Below are 18696 nucleotides of genomic sequence, written 5' to 3'. Positions count from 1 at the left end.
CAGATACATAGATGTTAGACACATTATATATGGGATTGACCTCAAATCATCACCTTTTGGAATCAATCCTTAACTATTATGCCAGCAATTAATATCATGCACCCACCGTTAACATACCCTAGAGGCGCCTTCCCAACCCCTCAATATTGTGGAGCCCAAAAGAGAGAAATGATATTGCATATAAAAAAGGACAATAAAAAAATGAAGAAACCTTTTGGGGATTTGAGCAACCTTGAGTGCATCCTTTAAGAATTTATCATCAAATCTTTGATACAAAATCCACATTGATCTCTTCATCCTTTTTATCATTCCTTGTTTTATAATTTAAGTATTTAATTTTTATGATCCAACTAATCCTAAAAGTGATCGGCTCAATCCTACAAAAATTTTCTATCTACCACCAAGGCAAATCCAAAAAGCATGCATGGTTTCACGTCCAACAACCAACGTCTTAGCTATTTCATTTCACTAAATGAAAATGTCTTGTATTACCTTGTAGTTGAGATTTGAATTGTAGATGTTTGAGTAAACCACGGGATGTCCTATCACCATTACCCAAGGGCCTTCAATCTTGATTTAGAGACGGTTTCTCCAAACACCATATATGCAATAAACATTGTTAATTCATTGAATTTAAGTGAGGGAGAGCTTTTTGAAAATTCTGAAAGCTCAGTGCGCCATTTTGAGAATTTTGAAACCTTAGATGCCCCTTTCAATAATTTGTTATCAAATCTTTGATACAAAATCCATTCTCTTCGTCCTTCTTATGATTCCTTTTTTGTAATTCAGGTATTTATTTCTTATGATTAATCTGACTAATCCTAAAGATGATCAATTTGGTCCCACGAAAATTTTCCATCTACCACTAAAGTAATTTCAAAAAGTACACATGGTTTCAGATCCAAAAGCCAACATCCTAGATATTGCATTGTATTGAATGAAAATATTCTATAATGTGTCATAGTTGAGATTTGAACTGCATGCTTGAGCAAACCACTGTGTACCTTGTCGCTACACAATTGCCCGGGGGCCCTCAATCTCGGTTCATCAAACACCGTATACACAATAAACAAAAAGAAACCAACGAAGGTGATTTTTATTTTTCTACAATCATCTAACCGAATAGACGAAAACAATTTTAAACATGATATTATCTTTTTTTGCAAAAAGGTGAAATCCGCCACCTTAGCGGCCCCACACAATCGACCCCACGACCATCTATGAGGAGGTAATCAAGAAACTGGCGGTTTGGTCACGACATAGGAGGGTATTGGGCTGACTTCGTCAGGATTCGAAGACTGTTACCCTCTTCTGTAAGTCTGCTGTGTCGTAACCAATTCAACTATGGTATGTGAAAAGCCTAAGTAACAATTGTGTCAATGGAAACTTCCATTTACTAAGGGTTTTGTTCTACTTGAAATGTATGAATTTCCTAGAAAATATTTTTAGTATTTAGTGGTGTTCATGATTATTTATTTATTTTATTGAGTTTGTTTAGAATTGTTTATTAAAAGACTTCTCGAGCTCGAGTTAAACTTAAGTGTTTTTATTGAGTAGTACTTGTTTTTATAATTAATTTTTTAAATCTAATATATGAAACTTATATTATTATTTTTTATTTTTAATATATTATAAAAAATTTAAGATTATAAATTATATAAATTACTCTATTTCTATGTATTTAAATAAAAAATAAATTTACAATTAAATTGTACTTAATAAATAAATTTATTTATGAGTTTTATTCTCATTAATGTTCAAGTTTTTTTTTCTTAACTAATGAACCAATATAAATGAATTATTCATTCAAATGTCACCCTTGTCGATCTCTTTCACTAATCTCAATGACTCCCTCTAGGCCTCTCTACTTAGTGAACTATTGTGCTCTTTCGCAGCTCCTTTATTTATTTACAACCCTACAATCACACCTCTCTTTGCCATGCCCTCCCTTCATATCGCTTTTACTCCGTGGATGAATCCTAACATGGAAATCCTTTATACTTCTTTGCAAGCCACAACTTTACCCTCTATTTGGATGGAGTGAAGGAAGGTTCATTAATAGAACGGAAAGAGAAGGGAAGGGAAGGGAGGGAAAGGAAAGACAAGGGAAGTATTTATGTTCTCTTTGTTTGGGAGGAACGGAAAATTTATTAACGTAACATGTGTTACCTTGTTTGGAAGGAAAGGAAAGTAAATGAAAGTTAAATATATAAAATTACAAAAATATTCAAACTTCTTAAAATAAATCTACATGTGAAAAAATATATATATAGCTCATTAAATCTATAGATGTAAGATTTTTCTTACCAAAATTACCTTGTGAGACTAACTAAAATTAATATTTATGACTTAAATAAATAAAATTTTTAAAGAAATAATGAATATACATATAATAAGCATGTGAAATATAAAATCTGTATACTTTGATATGATAAAGGATAAATCAGTATTTTACATATATTTTTATAAAAATATACTGATGTAAGAAAGGAGCGAAAAGATTGTACTCAGCGGGAGAAATTTAAAAAAATTTAGATTAAATAAATTAAATAAGTTATTTAAGAATTAATATTTTAAAATAGGGATAAAATTGGAATAAATAATATTTAGAATTGTCTTCCCTTTCCTTACATCCCAAATTGGAGTGTAAGAAAAACTTCCTTTTCATGGGTAATGAAAGTTAAAATTTACCCTTCCCTCATTCCTTTCCAGACAAGGTCCAAAATTCCCTTCCCCTTATTTACCTTTCCTTCCCCTTCCCTCACCTCCTCCCAAACAAAGCATTAGTGTCACCCTACAACCAAATCTTTGTGCTACTCATTTCGGTCTCTTTCATGAATCCTAGTATTACCCCCTTGGTCTCTCTCGCGAACCTTAACCATCACCTCCTCCACCTCTCTTGCCAACCTTAGCTAGCCATCACCTTCTCTCTCTAGTCTTCCTATTCGGATGCATTTATGAGAGGCCACAAAGCATTTAATGAGAGACTATGTTGGTTTGGGCATGGATCGACGTCGTATTTGGAGGAAAATTATGTTGGGTGACTTTGGTCGAAGTACCCACTGTTGGTGCAGCAAAAGTAGTTCTGATTGCTTGAAGGGAGGGATGAATAACAATTTGCAAATCAAAATATTGATTTCTTTTGCTAATGTTTTAGCAACGATACACCCTAATTAAAAACACTAATATAACATAAAAAAATATGAGGCACGAATTTACATAATTATAACTCCTCGGGTTATTAGTCCAAGAAATAAGAAAGCTCCAATAAAATTTCCTCGTCGGAAATGATTCGGAGGCGAAAAAATCCTCGTACAACAGTTGAGTGTAAGAACTATAAAAAATTGAACGACAATAAATTCAAATGTGTGTATTGATTTTTTTTCTTCAAGCTTCAGTATATTGTAGGGAATCCTATGCGATAAACAATAAAATTTACAGTGAAAATAAAATCCCAACGAGCAATCCATGCAAAAGAAAACTCGTACGAAATTTGATTTATATATCTAATAGATCTATACCTTTGAAGTGTGTCCTTCGTTTATCCCGCTTGTCCTTGGTTCGTCCTCTTGCACGTTTAAGTGTTCGTGCCTTTATGCATATCCACACGAACACGATCTCAAGTTTCGAAGAAGAATCGCCTTTGTAGTGCTAGCCACACAAGGAGATTCGGCCAAAACAAGGAAGAGAGAAGAAAAGAAGTGTTCGACCAAGAGGGAGAAGATAACTCAAAATACCTTGTGTACCTTTGAAAAATGCAAGAAAAATCTTTTATATTCATCTTATGAATATGAAGGATTTTTGCCTCTTTAGCTTCCCCACATTAAAGCCAATTAAAATCAAATAGAGCACATGTTTCTCATATTGGCTATTCATCTTCTCTTCATCTAATGAAGAGAAAAACCCTTGATCTTCCTCTATTATTAATTCATTAAACATTTTAATGAATCAATATCTCATTCAAATTTGGTTGAGTCTAATTTAAATGAGTCTAACTTAAATTAGACTCAATCCCATAATCCAATTGGATTTACTTGAGTCTAACTCAATTAATCCAATTTGGATCATATTTTAGTCAAACTAAAATCAATCAATCTCCGAAGCATTATGTCCTTTGTGTGTGACCCAATAGGTTCTCGTAACGTTGGTAATGTGTCTAAACCACTTTAGACACATAAGCAATGAACGACATCTAGCAATGCATCATTGCTACCCAAGTGATGAGAAAGTCGAGATCCGATCTAACCTTTCCGTGACTACTATAATGTATGATGATGTCCTTCTATCCTCAATATCTAGATTGATCAATGAGGCATAAACTGTGTCATCTTTGATATGAATCTTTGTATTTCTTGATCCCCGAATAGACTCGCTCAAGCAAATGAGCTCAATATTTCATATTGACTTATTTGAGTATGACCATGCATTTAGTAGTCCTACTTGATCAAGGGGCCCACAGATATCACTCCCGTCATATGGGAGGGATAGATCTCATCTACATCACTCACATTCCTCCGTATAATTCATTGCATACCTAGTGATCGCCTTTATAGTTCACCCTGATACAGGTGACATTCGACGATATCAAAGTACACAACTCCTTATGTAGGGAATCGTAGTGACTTTAGGTCTAAGGACTATTCATACTAATAATCACATGAGAAAGTTTATGACACTCATATAACGATCCATGCAACTTTCTCATGGCGGATTAATTTAGTATATATATTCTTTAATATATACCCATGTGTCAATATGATATCACATATCTATGACTTGTGAGATCAAGTCATCAATTGACCTACATGTCAGTCTCTATGTATTAATATTATCCTTGAATATTAATGCTTGATTAGGAATAGTTAAGAGTAATGTTCTCTATATCATCTCACTATCAATTCAACTAATTGATATGATGTAGATTAGAACCCACTACTCAAAAACATTATTATATTTAGTCGTTTAACAAACATGAAGTAAATATAATAACCAAACTTTATCTTTATTAATAATAAAATATGATACAAAAGTTCCTAATCAATCATCACATAATTGACTCTAGAACTACTACTAACACACACACATATATAGCCTTTATCTCGATTTGACTGTTGTGCTGACGTGGCACTTCCAGACGCCTAGACTCGTCGAAACTCCATCCACTTGGCAACATTCTATTTAACATCTCTAGGCTTTCCGAGCGCTTGAAAAGGATTTGAACGTTTGAAACCTGCCAACATGGACATCATCGTGATCCATTCGATAATGCTTCGCGCTAGCTGATCTAGAATTGACATTCAGGCGCTTGAAATAGATCCAAGCACCTAGACTCGGGGCGCCTGGAACACGACAGTCGATGTATTATTACAAATGTTTTTAAATATATCCGATGGATGAATTAGGGGAGAACTGTCTACCTCAGTCGGGCGAAACCTACCTAAACAAATGGTTATCTAAACACGGACCGATATTCACCGGAGCCACCCCATTGAAAAATGTATTTTATATTCTTTTAAATTAATGATTCCAACTTGACTATCTTAACCTACCAATGCTAACCTTAATATCTAAAAATAATATTCTAAACGGAATATTCTAAAATTTTATGCTAAAAATTAAATATTCTTTCATTAATATAATTGTTCGTTTTCTACAAAATGGCCCCACCCCATTGTCACTACCCAACGTCTCTCTCTCATTTCTTTAAATAGAGCCCCTTCGCTTCGATTGCTCCACTCTGTTTCCTCCGCCTCCGCGCTCCGGCCTGATGCAATCGCCGATCCACCACGTCGCCGCCTCCGGAGGATGCTGCCCCTTCTTCCGTCCCTCACTCTCCCGCTCGCGCCTCCGCTACCGCCGCCTCCTCCCCGTCGCCGCCCCTGCCGAGCCGCCCGTCCGCGTGGTGGTCGGGAAGGAGCGCCGCGTCTTCTTCGTCGACCGCTTCGTGCTCGAGCTAGCCCCCTTCCGGATCTTGTTGCAGACGGCCGGAAAAGGTCTCCGTCGCTCGACGAGATCCGTCTTTGTGGACGTCGACGCCATCCTCTTCGAGCACTTGCTGTGGCTGGTTTTCCACGAGCGATCCGCCGCCTCCGCCCCCTTTTTGCAGCTCAACCTAATGGAGATCATAGAGTTCTATTCGGAAGACGATTAGGGCAGCGTAGCAGATGAGACAAATCCGATTCTTCCAGGTGAGCATTCAATTTGAATGATAAAAGAGTTGATATCTTAATCGAATAGTTTATGTACAACAAATTTCCATATGATGGGGAAAAACAATTCAATTCATACAGCTTCATCATCATCATCTGTGTCGAGTTCAAGACCTTCTGCAGCTAGAAGTTGAGTGATCACCCTTTTCTTGTCTTCCTCTGCCTTTTTCCGCATCAAATCTCTCTTCCTCAACACCAGTGTGTGTCTCTTCAGGGTGCTGGAGAGATACTCCATCGACGCCTTCTTTTCCCTCGCTAGTATCTTCCTCTCTTCATCAGGATCAATCTGAAAAACCGACATCGTAGTGTGTTTGATCATAAACATGTCGCTTTTATGTTCTTACAAACCTTAGATCGGGAGAGCCGCCGCGCTCGGAGGTTCATCTCGCGCTGCTGTTGTTCAGCCCAAGCAGCAATTGCCATATCTCCTCGCTGATCAAATGCTTTTCGCTTTTTCATCAGCCACTCCATCCATGCCTGAGAAGCCTGATAAATGCAAACAATAAAATTTTCATTAGGCTGGAAGAAACAAATTCACTCCTCATTCTCCAAATTCGCAAAATTGAACTTCATGGCGAGAATGCCTTCCACTCATTCAGATACAATCTTCTTACAGTACTTCCATGAACAAGAATTGATGATAACACTCAGTTTGAATCAAGATAATGGTCATGTTTCTCTAACAATTCAACTTTACTATGCAATGCATACCTTCATAGGATTGACCCGGTGATCTTTGTCGTATTGCCTTCTTTTTCCTTCATCTATTAGAAGTTCATAAGCAGCTTGGATTTTGATAAATCGAGCTTCAGCTGTTTCTCCTCGCTCGAGGGTTCCTCTTCCATCATAGACTTCAGAAGAGAAGAGAAATAGTAAGACAAATAAGAAGACAAGTTGGGAAATTCAAACTGTTTGTCATCTCATTTGTAAATGATAGAGGTGAAAGGGGTACCATCTGGGTGATAGAACTTGGCCAATCTTCTGTAAGCAGCCTTTATGTTCTCTTCATCAGCATCCCTCTCCAGCTCTTCAAGTCGAAAGATATCCACCATCAGAAACACATAGAATCCATGAGGAAAAAAAAAGTAATCTTTGAGAATATTACCGAGGGTTTCGTATGGAGATTTTTCCGATTTCCAGTTAGAGACCCTGGTGAGCGTCCGCCGGGAACTGGCGCGCGACGCCGGCCCCATCCTGGCGTGGTCCTCGAGCACGAACGGCGAGGAAGCATGGCAGGGCGACGGGATCCGGAGGTTAGGCTTCCGGGCGGAGGGCGAGAATGCTAGGCCTCCTTGGCCTCTGTAGCTGCAGATCGAAGTGATGGTGGCGTAGGGGCGGCAGATCGCCCTCAGATTGCTCATCCTGAAAGGAGGGGGAAATCGGTGAAGAGGGGGGAGGAAAGGGAGAACTGAGGATCAAATTCCGAACTAGGGTTTCGATTTGTGGAAAGAATCGGGAGAGAAGTTGCTTCCGGAGATCGGTCTTCGGGAAAAAGAGAGGACTGCATCGCTCGAGAGCGACTTCTTGCGTGCTACCAAATCACTCGTCCGAAAGACTGTTTGCTGTTTCTGTTCTTGCAGGTTCTTTTTTATAAAAATATTACTTTTTTTTCTTCGATTTATTTAGCTCATTTCGATTTTAAATTTTATAAATTAATTAAATCGAATTATTAATCAATTGTTACAATATAAATAATCGATTGATAATAATAAATATGCAACTCGATTAATGAAATTGACTTATAAAAAAATTAATAACTTATCAAATTAATTAATTTTATATTAGTTTGATTTATTTAATTTTGATAGCAAAGTTAAGTAGGTTTGATTTGTTATAGTGTAAATAATCGATTGATATATCTAAATCGAATAATAAATATGCAAATTGATTGATGAATTATACTTTCAAAATCAATCAATTGATGATTAGTTGACTTATAAAAAATTGATAACTCACCGAATTAATTGATTTTATGTCAGTGAAATCGATTTGATTTGTTTAAAATAAATTAATTTAATTAATTTTGATTTATTTAATTTTATTTGTTCAATTTTAAATTGATTGTTCATTCAGTAGAACAATAGTATTAAAATATTAGATATTTGAGTAGTTTAAAAAATTAATATTTGATATTTGAGTTTGAAAAATATATAAATAATATTTGAATTATTTAAAATAAAATTTAAACTTAAGTTCAGTTAGAATTGTTCCAATGAGCAAAATAAAAAATGACTTAGAATTGAATTCAAAAGTCAAAAATACAAATAATTTTAATTGAGCTCGGTTTAAAATAAAATTTGAATTCAAATTAGATTCAAATTGTTCCAATCTTAATTTGAGCTTTGAATCGACTTAAATTTGAATTCCATTTAAATTTATTCAGATTTTTTAAAAATATTTAATTTAAAAGTATTTAAAAATAATTAGAGTTCTATTTAATAATTAAGTAAATTATGAATAATTGAATAAATTATTATGAATTCGAATTGGATTAAAAAAACATATTTAAGCTCCGTTCAAATTTGATAATTTTAAAAATAAATTAAATATTTTTTGAAATGGTCAATTCCAAAGTTAAAAATATAAATAATTTTAATTTGAACTTGGTTTAAAATAAAATTTAAACTCAAATTCGATTCAAATTGTTTTAAAAAAACAATTTTTTAAATCTAAAAATAAAAAATACAACAATTTTTACTTGAGCTCAATTTAAAATAAAATTTAAACTCAAGTTCAATTCAAATTATTTCAATCTTAATTCCATACCGAATCAAAAATAATTTAAATTTATTCAGATTTTTAAAAATATATTTAAATTAAAATTATTTAAAAATAATTAGAGTTCAAGTTTAATTCTAAGTAGTTTATGAACAATTGAATAGATTATTATGAAAGCTCTGTCGAATTTGATAATTTTAAATATAAATTAAATATTTTTAAACGGTCCCAAAAACTCCATTCGATTAATTTGCACTCGACGGTATGGGTCCGATATTGGGCCCCATCAATTTGCTTTGACATCGGTTCAGTCACTCGTTTGAGTCAACTCGGACATCCTCCTTTACAATCCTCTGCCGCGCATAAACCCTAACCCTAATCCTCTGATAGGTCGGTCCGACATGGAGAAGACGCTAGCTGAGAAGATTCCTAGAAACAACCGCAGCAATAAGAGGCGTAAGCTCCAGATGCAGAAGGAAGAGGAGGAGGAGGAGGAGGAGGAGCAGCAGCAGCAGCAGCGGGCTTTGCCCACCGGTAACTACGTTGCGGATCAGTATGATCCCGTTCTTCTTGGTGGCGGCGGAGAAGAATCCATTGTCTCTACCTCTTCGCCTGATCAGATTTGCCGCCTTCTCATGCCTTTCGACAAGGATCAGCTCATCGGCTTCCTCATCGATGCTGTCGCCGACGATGCGCCTTTCCTCGCCAACATCCGCTCCGCGGCGGACCAGAACGTCTCCCACCGCAATGTCTTCGTCCATGGAATCGGCTGGGACACCACCCGCGAGACCCTGATTCATGCCTTCGAGTCATTCGGCGCCGTCGAGGACTGCAATGTAGTCGTAGATAAGACCACCGGCCGTTGCAAGGGCTACGCCTTCGTCCTCTTTCGCACCCGTGCCGGAGCAATCAATGCCCTTAAGGACCCCGAGAAGAAGATAAAGAACCGCCTGACCCATTGCCAGCTCGCGTCCATCGGCCCTCCCGCTGCTTCCAGCGGAGGGGACACTTCCGGGCGGAAGGTTTACATCAGCAACGTCCACACAGACGCCGCTCCTGATAAGCTCAAGGCGTTCTTCTCCCAGTTCGGGGAAATTGAGACGGGCCCTTTTGGCTTTGATATGATCACAGGTAAATCGAGGGGTTACGCCATCTTTGTTTATAAAACCCATGAAGGGGCGAGGAGAGCACTCGAGGAACCGCACAAGGTATTTGAGGGTCACCAGCTGCACTGCCGACTGGCTATCGAGCATGGACAGCAGAAGGGAAAGGCACCGGCTTTAGCTCCCAATCCGGCAGTTGCTGCTTCTGCTCCGGCTGCAACGCCGCAATCTGTATTGGCAGCCGTGGCTGCTGCACAGAACATTGCTCTGTACAACCAGAACCCTGCGGCTTACAGTGTTCTACTAGGGCAGAACCCGCTTTTAGCAGCCGCTGTTCTTAATCCGACAGTTGCTGCTGCCGCTCTGAAACCCACAGCCGATTTGCTTCCGTATCAGGGTCAACAGATTGGAGTAGCAGCAACGGGGAGTGGAGCTTCTTCATTTGTGGGTGATTACAATTCTCAGGCGTTGGCAGATCTTCAAGTTTTACAATCATATAAAGCCTTGATGTTCGGGCAGGCATCATCCATGGGTCCTAGCAACCCTTCTGGAGGATTTTCTTGACACTTATGGTACAATATTTCTTTGCCGATCGAAATCATTTTGATGTACTGTATCCTGTTTTCCTATCCATATTTTTAATGCTTTGGTAATTATCATTATATTAGGAAACATTCATTTTAATTTACCTCGATATATTTCATCCTGTTAGGAGCACAATGGCATTTCATGAATTTTTGATAATTGAGACTACTATATTTCATTTTGATTCTGCTGTGTTGGATGATGGTGAGACCTTCTTCCAATAGATATAATGTTATCTTATGTAACATGGGTGAGTGTAAACCAAGCCTAACATACTAACATGCAGAATACAGCAAAGCTTTTGTATTAAATATTTGGCTATGATATTGGCAATTTCATCCTAGTCAATTTCTTCTGTTACCTCGATTTTCATGAATTATTAAAGATTCATTGCCATAGATCCTTACTATACACTTATATCTATGTAGCTTTTCAATTAAGTTTAAGTTTCTTCCTTAACATTTTAACATCCAACTTCTATTGGCTATTTTGGAACCTAACAATCTTCACATCCTTCTGATGGCTAATCTTTTTTCACGCTTGCTAATTTTTAATGAGCATGAAACAATTGTTTTGGTCCTAGTGTCATTGTCACTCTCTTTATTTGACTCCTAGATCTATATATTTTTGTTATTTCTATAATTTAGGGAATTTGAAGGGGAGCCTTGTTGCGATAGTAAAGTTGCTGCCGTGTGACCTATAGGTCATGAGTTTGAGTATCGGAAACAACCTTTTACAAAGCAGGGTAAGATTGTGTACAATAGATCCTTTCTTGGGATCTCGCATTAACAGGAGCTTCATGCACTGTGCTGCCCTTTACGGAAGTTAGCATGGTCCTGCCTAGTAGAGCCACTTGCACGCATGAACTATTTCCCACATTTACTTGTTTGTGCATGTTATAGTCTTGATAAAGTATATGCTGGTTGGAGAAATAATTTGCTAATTGCATCAAACACAAGCACATAAAAAATCACCATTGGCAAGTTAAGATGTAGTCTTATTTAACCAGTTTTGGTTGATTAGTAATTGGTTAGCTAGATTACTATGTAGGATGCAGATATGTTATTGACTTACCATAGTTGTATATTTTTATGTTTATCTTCTCCAACTAATGCTCCTCTCTCCCCTCTCCCTCTCCCCTCTCCCCTCTCCCTAGGGGGGATGGGTATGGTTCAATTTATCAATTTAGTAGAAGATTTTCAGATGCAACTGGATTAATAAGTGTGAGAATTTCCAACTAGGAAATGAACCAAAATCGAAACCAATAAGCTTTCAAACAGAATCAAACAAATCAATTCGGTCAGTTTAAACTGTAAAGCCCAACATCTCCCTCTCACCTCCTCTGTATCCTCTACTGTTACTATGCAGCATAATGATAGCAGCATAAAATTTGTCCTCACTTCCCTCTAACATATTTGTCTATTATCTCACATGCCTATCTGCTTCATGCCTAGAGCCTTGCCGGCCACCTTCTTCTTATTTTGTAATATTGAGTTCATTTGGTCCATTGAAAAATTTTAAGTTCAATATTGCTTGATGGGATATTTCATATTTGGGAAGCAAAGAAACAAGTGAGAGGAGAGGCACCTGCTGTGAAAAATTGAAACCCAAGAGTGCCTTTTGGGAATTTTGAGTATTCTGTTTTGAATTCTTTTAAGATGGCTGCACATTAACAACTAAACTAAATTATTGCAGCTTGCACAATGCCACAACAGGATCTTAGAATTGTTATTCATTGGTTTGAAAAACATTTATGTCAAATTTTGGTGTTAACGTGTATGAGACCTTTATTTGCAGATGCAAGGAGAAATATCCACCAGAGAGGTTCAAAATTTACAAGATTTCCACTGGTGTCTACATGGCTGATGTTATTTTGAATGTCTTTAGGTTGAACTTTGGTGCCCGTTCTATATTGTTTTCTTTAGTTCTGTGAAACTTGAGTTTTCTTATTTTCCAGTATTGCTCAGCTATTTTGTTTTTTCTACAACTGATCTTTAAGCATTTGCCAGACAGTATTCTAGCTTGAAATTGCTAATGCTATGTTTTGATTTTAAATTTTCCTATATATTTTTTTTATTGTGATATAAAATTTTTCTTATACTTTTAGTTGTTTTGTTGGAGTTAAATTGTCATGAATTCTTCTCTTCATTATATAGCTGACTTTTCATATTATTTATTTTAAATTGCGATTTATATTCCTTTTTACTGTTAATGATTTTTATATATTCCAACATCTGATTTGACTGAATTACAACTTTTATAGCATAGAAGGAAATGTAGACATATCTAACAACAAACCAACTAGTTGGTGTTGTAGTCACTCATTGTTTGGATTGTATTTCTTCCTCATGTTGTACAATGCTTTTTTTTTTAAATTTGTTTCATTGGATTATTCTAAGGGGAGCTTTGGTACAATGGTAAAGTTATTATCGTGTGAACTTGAGTGTCGGAAACAATTTCTTACAAAGTAAGGTAAGATTATGTACAATTGATTCTTTGTCGGAATTCTATATTTGTGGGAGCTTTGTGCATCAGTGTCCTTTCATTGGATTATTTATTGAGCAATAAGTAGTGAATTGGAGCTAAACTTAACCTCTATATTTTTGTTGTAGCTATCTAGAAGATGTTCAGTGTGTTTATGTGCTAAAGGTTAAAAATTAAATTTGTTTCACTGATAAGCAGGCCTGAACATGTTGATTAAGTAGGAAAATGAAAAGTTTAAGATTTTTGGAGTGATTTCTTGCATTCAACTTTGATGAAACTTGTGGAAATCTCCATTTTGATGAAGGTGTAGTTTGAATTTACAACTTTAATGATAATTGTTAAGCTGACATGACATTTCTGTAAGTTTTTCATTTTTTTTTCCATCACTTGAATTGGATCTTGTTACGATCCCAACTAGTTTTGAATGCTGGAAACAACATTGGAGTGGGAATTTGTTCCTTTGTTGCTTTTATGAAATGTATAAATAATTGTTTTTTAATATTGAAAGATTATGCGTTGATTCTTGCCGTGCTTCCAATTCTTGCTAGTTGTTATTTCTCATTTAATATAATATTTAAGTAGATCACATGGTCTCCTATCTTTTTGTTTATTATAACATTTTATTGCTATGAAAACAATGGTCCACATTCTAAAAGCTGCTTTTTTTCTTTAAAAAAAATTAAGACGGTCTTGAGAATGGGAAGGAATATGTAATATGTGTTAGTTTATTTGTGAGAAAAAGAAAAAGAATAAATATTAAATATATAAAATTATAAAAATATTTTTATTTTTAAAGAGGACAATGTATATAGAAGACGTATAAGAAATTGTAAAATTTTATCAATATTGCATATAAAAGTTGGGATATAGAAAATTTTAAAATAGATAGTATGTTTTTTGGATAAGTCTCTATCATTGAAGTAGAATAAAAAGATTAGGATTATTTGTCTCTTTCTTTTTAAATTTTATTCTCGAAAAGATTTATGATGAGAGTTGATGGTAACGTTGTGAAGTGTGAGCGATTGGATACTGAACGGTGACAACGCGCGTTGTGTGAGGTGCAATAGTGCAAAGATGAAAAAATTAATATTTTAAAATAAAGATAAAATTAGAATAAAATATTTTTTAATTTATTTTTTTTAATGATTCATGAATATGAAACAGCAAAGTTGAAACTTTTTGTTTCCTTTATTTATCCTCTCCTTTTCTTTTTCTCATTTTCTCTCAAATAAAGCGCAAGTTTCGATCTACTATAAAATGTGATAATTATAATAAAAAAATTATATTAAGAGAATTATGATTTAAATTTCATTAGGGATAAATATTTAAATATGTATAAGTTTGAATGAACTTGATTAATTATTATAATATGGTAATAGTTAATGTAGTATTATTATAATAATGTAACTGTACATATTAAAAATTTTCAAATGATTTTGATTAAGTTAAAATAAAATTGATACAGTTATAAATTGATAAAGAATATTTTAATATAATAATATATAATAATTTTAACTAAAATAAAATATTTTTTTATCATATATAAGTTAATCGGAGTTGTTATGTATTGTGATGGTAAATCGTAAGTAACTGATATAAGTAAAGATATTTTTAAAATAAAAATTATGATAAAAATTTTTATATATAAAAAAAGACATTTATGTGACCATTCAAATTTATTTTTTTTCCAAAAATATATACCAAAGCTTCTGAATTGGCGGTAAGTTTACCGGAACCATTGCCGGGTGTCGCGGCCTAATTGCCTACGCACGTGATCCACCGACGCCAGCTGCACACCGCGTCCTCTACTAATTACACGGATCCCGTAACCGCGACTCAGCTCACCGCCTACTGGGAAACAGGCGGAACATCTTCGGAAGGTGTCCACATAACCACATTTGGTCGTTGAGGTGAGCTGTATTTCTAACGCGAGCGAGTGACGAGATCCAACGTTACGGCTATAACTTCGAGGTTACTGTCACTCGTCTCCTTCGACTTCCGTTCGTCTCTTCGATCTCCATCGCTACCACGATCATGGCAAGGCGTCTCATCTCGGGATTCTCGGGCGCCGTCGCCGTTCTGGCGGTGGTGTGCGTCCTCCCGGCGATCGCTCTCGCCGCTCGTGACATCTCTGCCTCTATGAAGCCGTTCGTCGTCCAGGGCCGCGTCTTCTGCGACACTTGCCAAGCCGGGTTCGAGACGCCGATGTCGACCTACATCCAAGGTGAGCGTTAAGTTTCCCCCGCAACGCGATCTAGAGCGTTCCATCTTTTCTTCTTCTTTCTAATGGATTTAGGGCATTAGATCATAGCTTAGTCCGGATCTGCGTGTGTTTTTAGCCGTCGAACCAGGGGTTTGTGATTTTGCTCCGTGTATGGTTTCTTGATTTGATGTTGGTTCTTGTTGGACAGATCAGGAAATGTAGTCGCGAGATATTCTGAAATCACTTCATTTTCGTTCAGTTTGATTACTTGGTCCATAGATCTATTGAAAAAGAAACATGGTTACAAACATTTGCATTTTTTTTCTCTGACAATTGACTGATGTTGACTATTATTATAAATTGTTTGCATAGCATGGTCTAGCAATGGTGCTGTCCGGTGATTTAGGGTTTGAAAATTTAGGATAAACCTACTTAGCTTATATATGCGAGGTAATAGAAAACTGTCGCCTGGTATTGAAATCAAAGGGATCTAGCTAACGGTCAAAGAACTAATGCAAGGGTAGTTGTCAACATCTCTAAGGGTCAAAATATGAATTGGATCTCTGGGTTTGAAGATAAACAAGCCATCATGTCTGATAAGTCAAACTGTAGCAAAAGAAATTATTTTCATGCAACTGTAGGCATTCTATAGCTTGTTCGGATTTGTAATTTATCTGCCACACCATGGTAGTATTTGCTATCATAGATCTCAGCTCTGTACAAGTGAGGGTCAGGTTTCTGAGCTACTATGAGGGGCTCTTTATAGGGTTTCTATGGAGGTTCCTCTTAGGCTACCGATCCAGCCACGATAAAATCCTTTCTGAATTTATAGAAATATCAGGTAGTGTGATGGAAGAAGCTGGACCATTACAGGAGAGGAGAGCAAAGAATGAGGCACTGGATTGTATCCTAGTTGCCAAGTGAGATCTTACTTGCATTTCAGTAATGCAAATTGCATGATAGGGGGCAGCATTTCTGCTTGTATTAAATCGATAATGGGCATCGTAGATCATTAGATGCTTGTATGGTGGTTGCACCTAAAGCAAAATCAGAAAAAGGAATTCATTCTTGACTTGTCTTATTACTTGTTCTCTTGAGATACAGATTGCCAAGTAACACCAGATTGTTAATGTAGTATGAGTCCCTGTCTAGACGAAAACCTCTCCGTTCCTAACTTGCCGATGAACATACCTTGGAGCACTCTAATAGTTTTGAATGCATTAAGGGCAAACAGACTAAAAGAAAGAAAGAGGGTGCATATAGAGCTAGAAGTATTGGAATTGATACATACAGATGTTTGTGGATAATTTTCAACACCTTCTTGGAATGATCAATAATATTTTGTATCATTCATTGATGATTACGGTAGATATGATGGTTCAGGTGAACAACGTCCAAGACCTTTTGCTCAATACCTAGAGGAGTGTGGAATTGTCCCACAGTACACCATGCCAGGCTCACCAGGCATGAATGGTGTAGCTGAACGACGAAATCGGATTCTTAAAGATATGGTATAGAGTATGATTAGCCATTCAACTTTACCAGTCACTTTGAGGAGAAGCATTAAAGATCTCAGCTTACATCCTAAATTGAGTATCCACTAAAGCAGCTACCAAAACATCTTTTGAGTTTTGGACAAAGCGAAAGTCAAGTCTAAAACATTTTCATATTTGGGGATGTCCGGCTGAGGCTAGCCCGTACAGACCTCATGAAATGAAATTGAACTCCAGAACAGTAAGTAGTTACTTTATTGGATATTCTGAGCGATCACGGGGCTATAAGTTTTATGATCCCAAAGTAAAGACAATCTTTGAGACGGAATTGCAACGTTCTTTGAAGATATTGAGTTTGGGAGGAAGAATAAAGTAGTAGACATGGTTTATTCTCAGTTTAGGTTTTACAATCATGCAAAATGGTACAATTACAACTAAGCTTCATGTGACTTTATGCTTTGCAGGCGCAAAGGTGAGGGTTGAATGCCGATCGAAAACCACCGGTGCAAAGACATGCAGTTTCGATGGCACGACCGACCACACGGGTACCTACAAAATTGTAGTTGCCGATGAGCACGAGCATGAGATTTGTGAATCTACTATCGTCAGCAGCCCAGTGAACAACTGCAAGACTGCACTCCAGGGGCGTGAGAGGGCTCGCGTCTTCCTCAGCCGCAACAATGGCATCGCTTCAGACATCCGATACGCCAATGCACTTGGGTTCCAGAAAGACAGCCCCTTGCCTGCTTGCGCCGAGCTGATGAAGACCTATGAGCAAAATGAAGTCTAGATAAATTGCTGTGTTTATCTCTAAGCTATTTCTTTTTTCATGTGCTACTAATGCTGCAGTAGCCCCGTTCTGGAACTCTATTAAATATGACATGCACTGCTTGTGTCTAATGTCTTTATGAAGAATCTATGGCTATTGCTATTGCAGTCAAACGGATTAAATCACGGGATCGATCAATCATTAAAAATTCATTATATGGTGGATTGACATTCATCATTCTCTTCATCATTTCAACATAAGTTGGAATCTATTTTCTTAGTGGTTTTTAGTGGATTTTTATGGTCGGTAATCGGTATCATGATTAAGAGGTAAATGAAGAAATTATAATTGATCATTATGAGAAGGTCCCATATTAACCAATTCAATTATATCCTGGGCATTCGTCATTCTGAAAATGGATTGCAATTAAGTGGGTCAATTCATAAATCTATTAAAAAATAATATCTATAGATATATAAAAAGATGAAATTTTTATGTTTAAATAGAGAATTGAAAATGGATTGTAATTAAGTGGGTCAATTCATAAATCTATTAAAAAAATAATATATATAGATATATAAAAAGATGAAATTTTTATATTTAAGTTGTAGATTAAGTAGGTTATATATAGATATATAAAAAGATGAAATTTTTATATTTAAATTACAAATTAAGTAGGTTAAGTCTATATATCAAAAATTTAAAAATATATATATATATAAAATATTTAAAATTTTAAATTTGATTGTGGATGAGATGTATTAAGTCCATAAATCTATTAAATTTTTTATTTTTATTTAAATTTTAGAAAAAAATAGGTTTCTTAACTCGTGGGCCAAGTCAACTCAAGTCCATTGCGAGTTGAACTGTGCAGATCGTGGACCCAGACGAATTAATCTACTTAGATATATTTTAAAATGAATAATGATAAACCTAGCATGAAAATTGTAACATGAATGTAGTATGACTCAATGCATGGATATGGATCTCACTGCATGTCAATGGGACCTACTTACATTAAGTGTGTCATGCTACAATTTTTTATGCTATATATTATTACTCAATTCAAATTGACGACTACTAATATTTTTGCTATCTGCTTCTAATGGTTGATTTTAAAGTTTCTATAACA

At 35.9% G+C, this 18696-nt stretch overlaps 4 protein-coding genes across 4 annotated transcripts; 3 read left to right on the top strand and 1 right to left on the bottom strand.

The window, feature by feature from the left end:
* Nucleotides 1–5762: 5762 nt before the first annotated feature.
* Nucleotides 5763–6156, top strand: LOC141846341 (auxin-responsive protein SAUR76-like). Its single transcript, XM_074734359.1, has one exon. The coding sequence runs from the start codon at nucleotides 5768–5770 to the stop codon at nucleotides 6149–6151; it is 384 nt and encodes a 127-aa protein (XP_074590460.1). The 5' UTR covers nucleotides 5763–5767; the 3' UTR covers nucleotides 6152–6156.
* A 44-nt stretch (nucleotides 6157–6200) lies between these two features.
* Nucleotides 6201–7705, bottom strand: LOC141846340 (uncharacterized). Its single transcript, XM_074734358.1, has 5 exons — nucleotides 7315–7705; nucleotides 7162–7236; nucleotides 6921–7060; nucleotides 6558–6695; nucleotides 6201–6495 (listed from the first exon to the last, which is right to left on the bottom strand). The coding sequence occupies exons 1-5, from the start codon at nucleotides 7568–7570 to the stop codon at nucleotides 6283–6285; spliced, it is 822 nt and encodes a 273-aa protein (XP_074590459.1). The 5' UTR covers nucleotides 7571–7705; the 3' UTR covers nucleotides 6201–6282.
* A 1576-nt stretch (nucleotides 7706–9281) lies between these two features.
* Nucleotides 9282–12670, top strand: LOC141846444 (UBP1-associated protein 2B-like). Its single transcript, XM_074734490.1, has 2 exons — nucleotides 9282–10602; nucleotides 12413–12670. The coding sequence occupies exon 1, from the start codon at nucleotides 9329–9331 to the stop codon at nucleotides 10592–10594; it is 1266 nt and encodes a 421-aa protein (XP_074590591.1). The 5' UTR covers nucleotides 9282–9328; the 3' UTR covers nucleotides 10595–10602; nucleotides 12413–12670.
* Nucleotides 12671–15098: 2428 nt separating this feature from the next.
* On the top strand, nucleotides 15099–17737 carry LOC141846297 (pollen-specific protein C13-like). The gene is made up of 2 exons (XM_074734308.1): nucleotides 15099–15323; nucleotides 17260–17737. Exons 1-2 carry the CDS (start codon nucleotides 15134–15136, stop codon nucleotides 17583–17585), a joined length of 516 nt encoding a protein of 171 aa, XP_074590409.1. The 5' UTR covers nucleotides 15099–15133; the 3' UTR covers nucleotides 17586–17737.
* Nucleotides 17738–18696: the final 959 nt, after the last annotated feature.

This window comes from Curcuma longa, chromosome 15, assembly GCF_044706935.1.
Source record: "Curcuma longa cultivar G26 ecotype Majalengka, Jawa Barat chromosome 15, ITB_CL_G26_1.1, whole genome shotgun sequence".
In the NCBI taxonomy this organism is placed as follows: Eukaryota; Viridiplantae; Streptophyta; class Magnoliopsida; order Zingiberales; family Zingiberaceae; genus Curcuma; species Curcuma longa.
The sequence above is the reverse complement of the archived record's forward strand: the minus strand, read 5'-3'. Positions and strand labels throughout refer to the sequence as shown.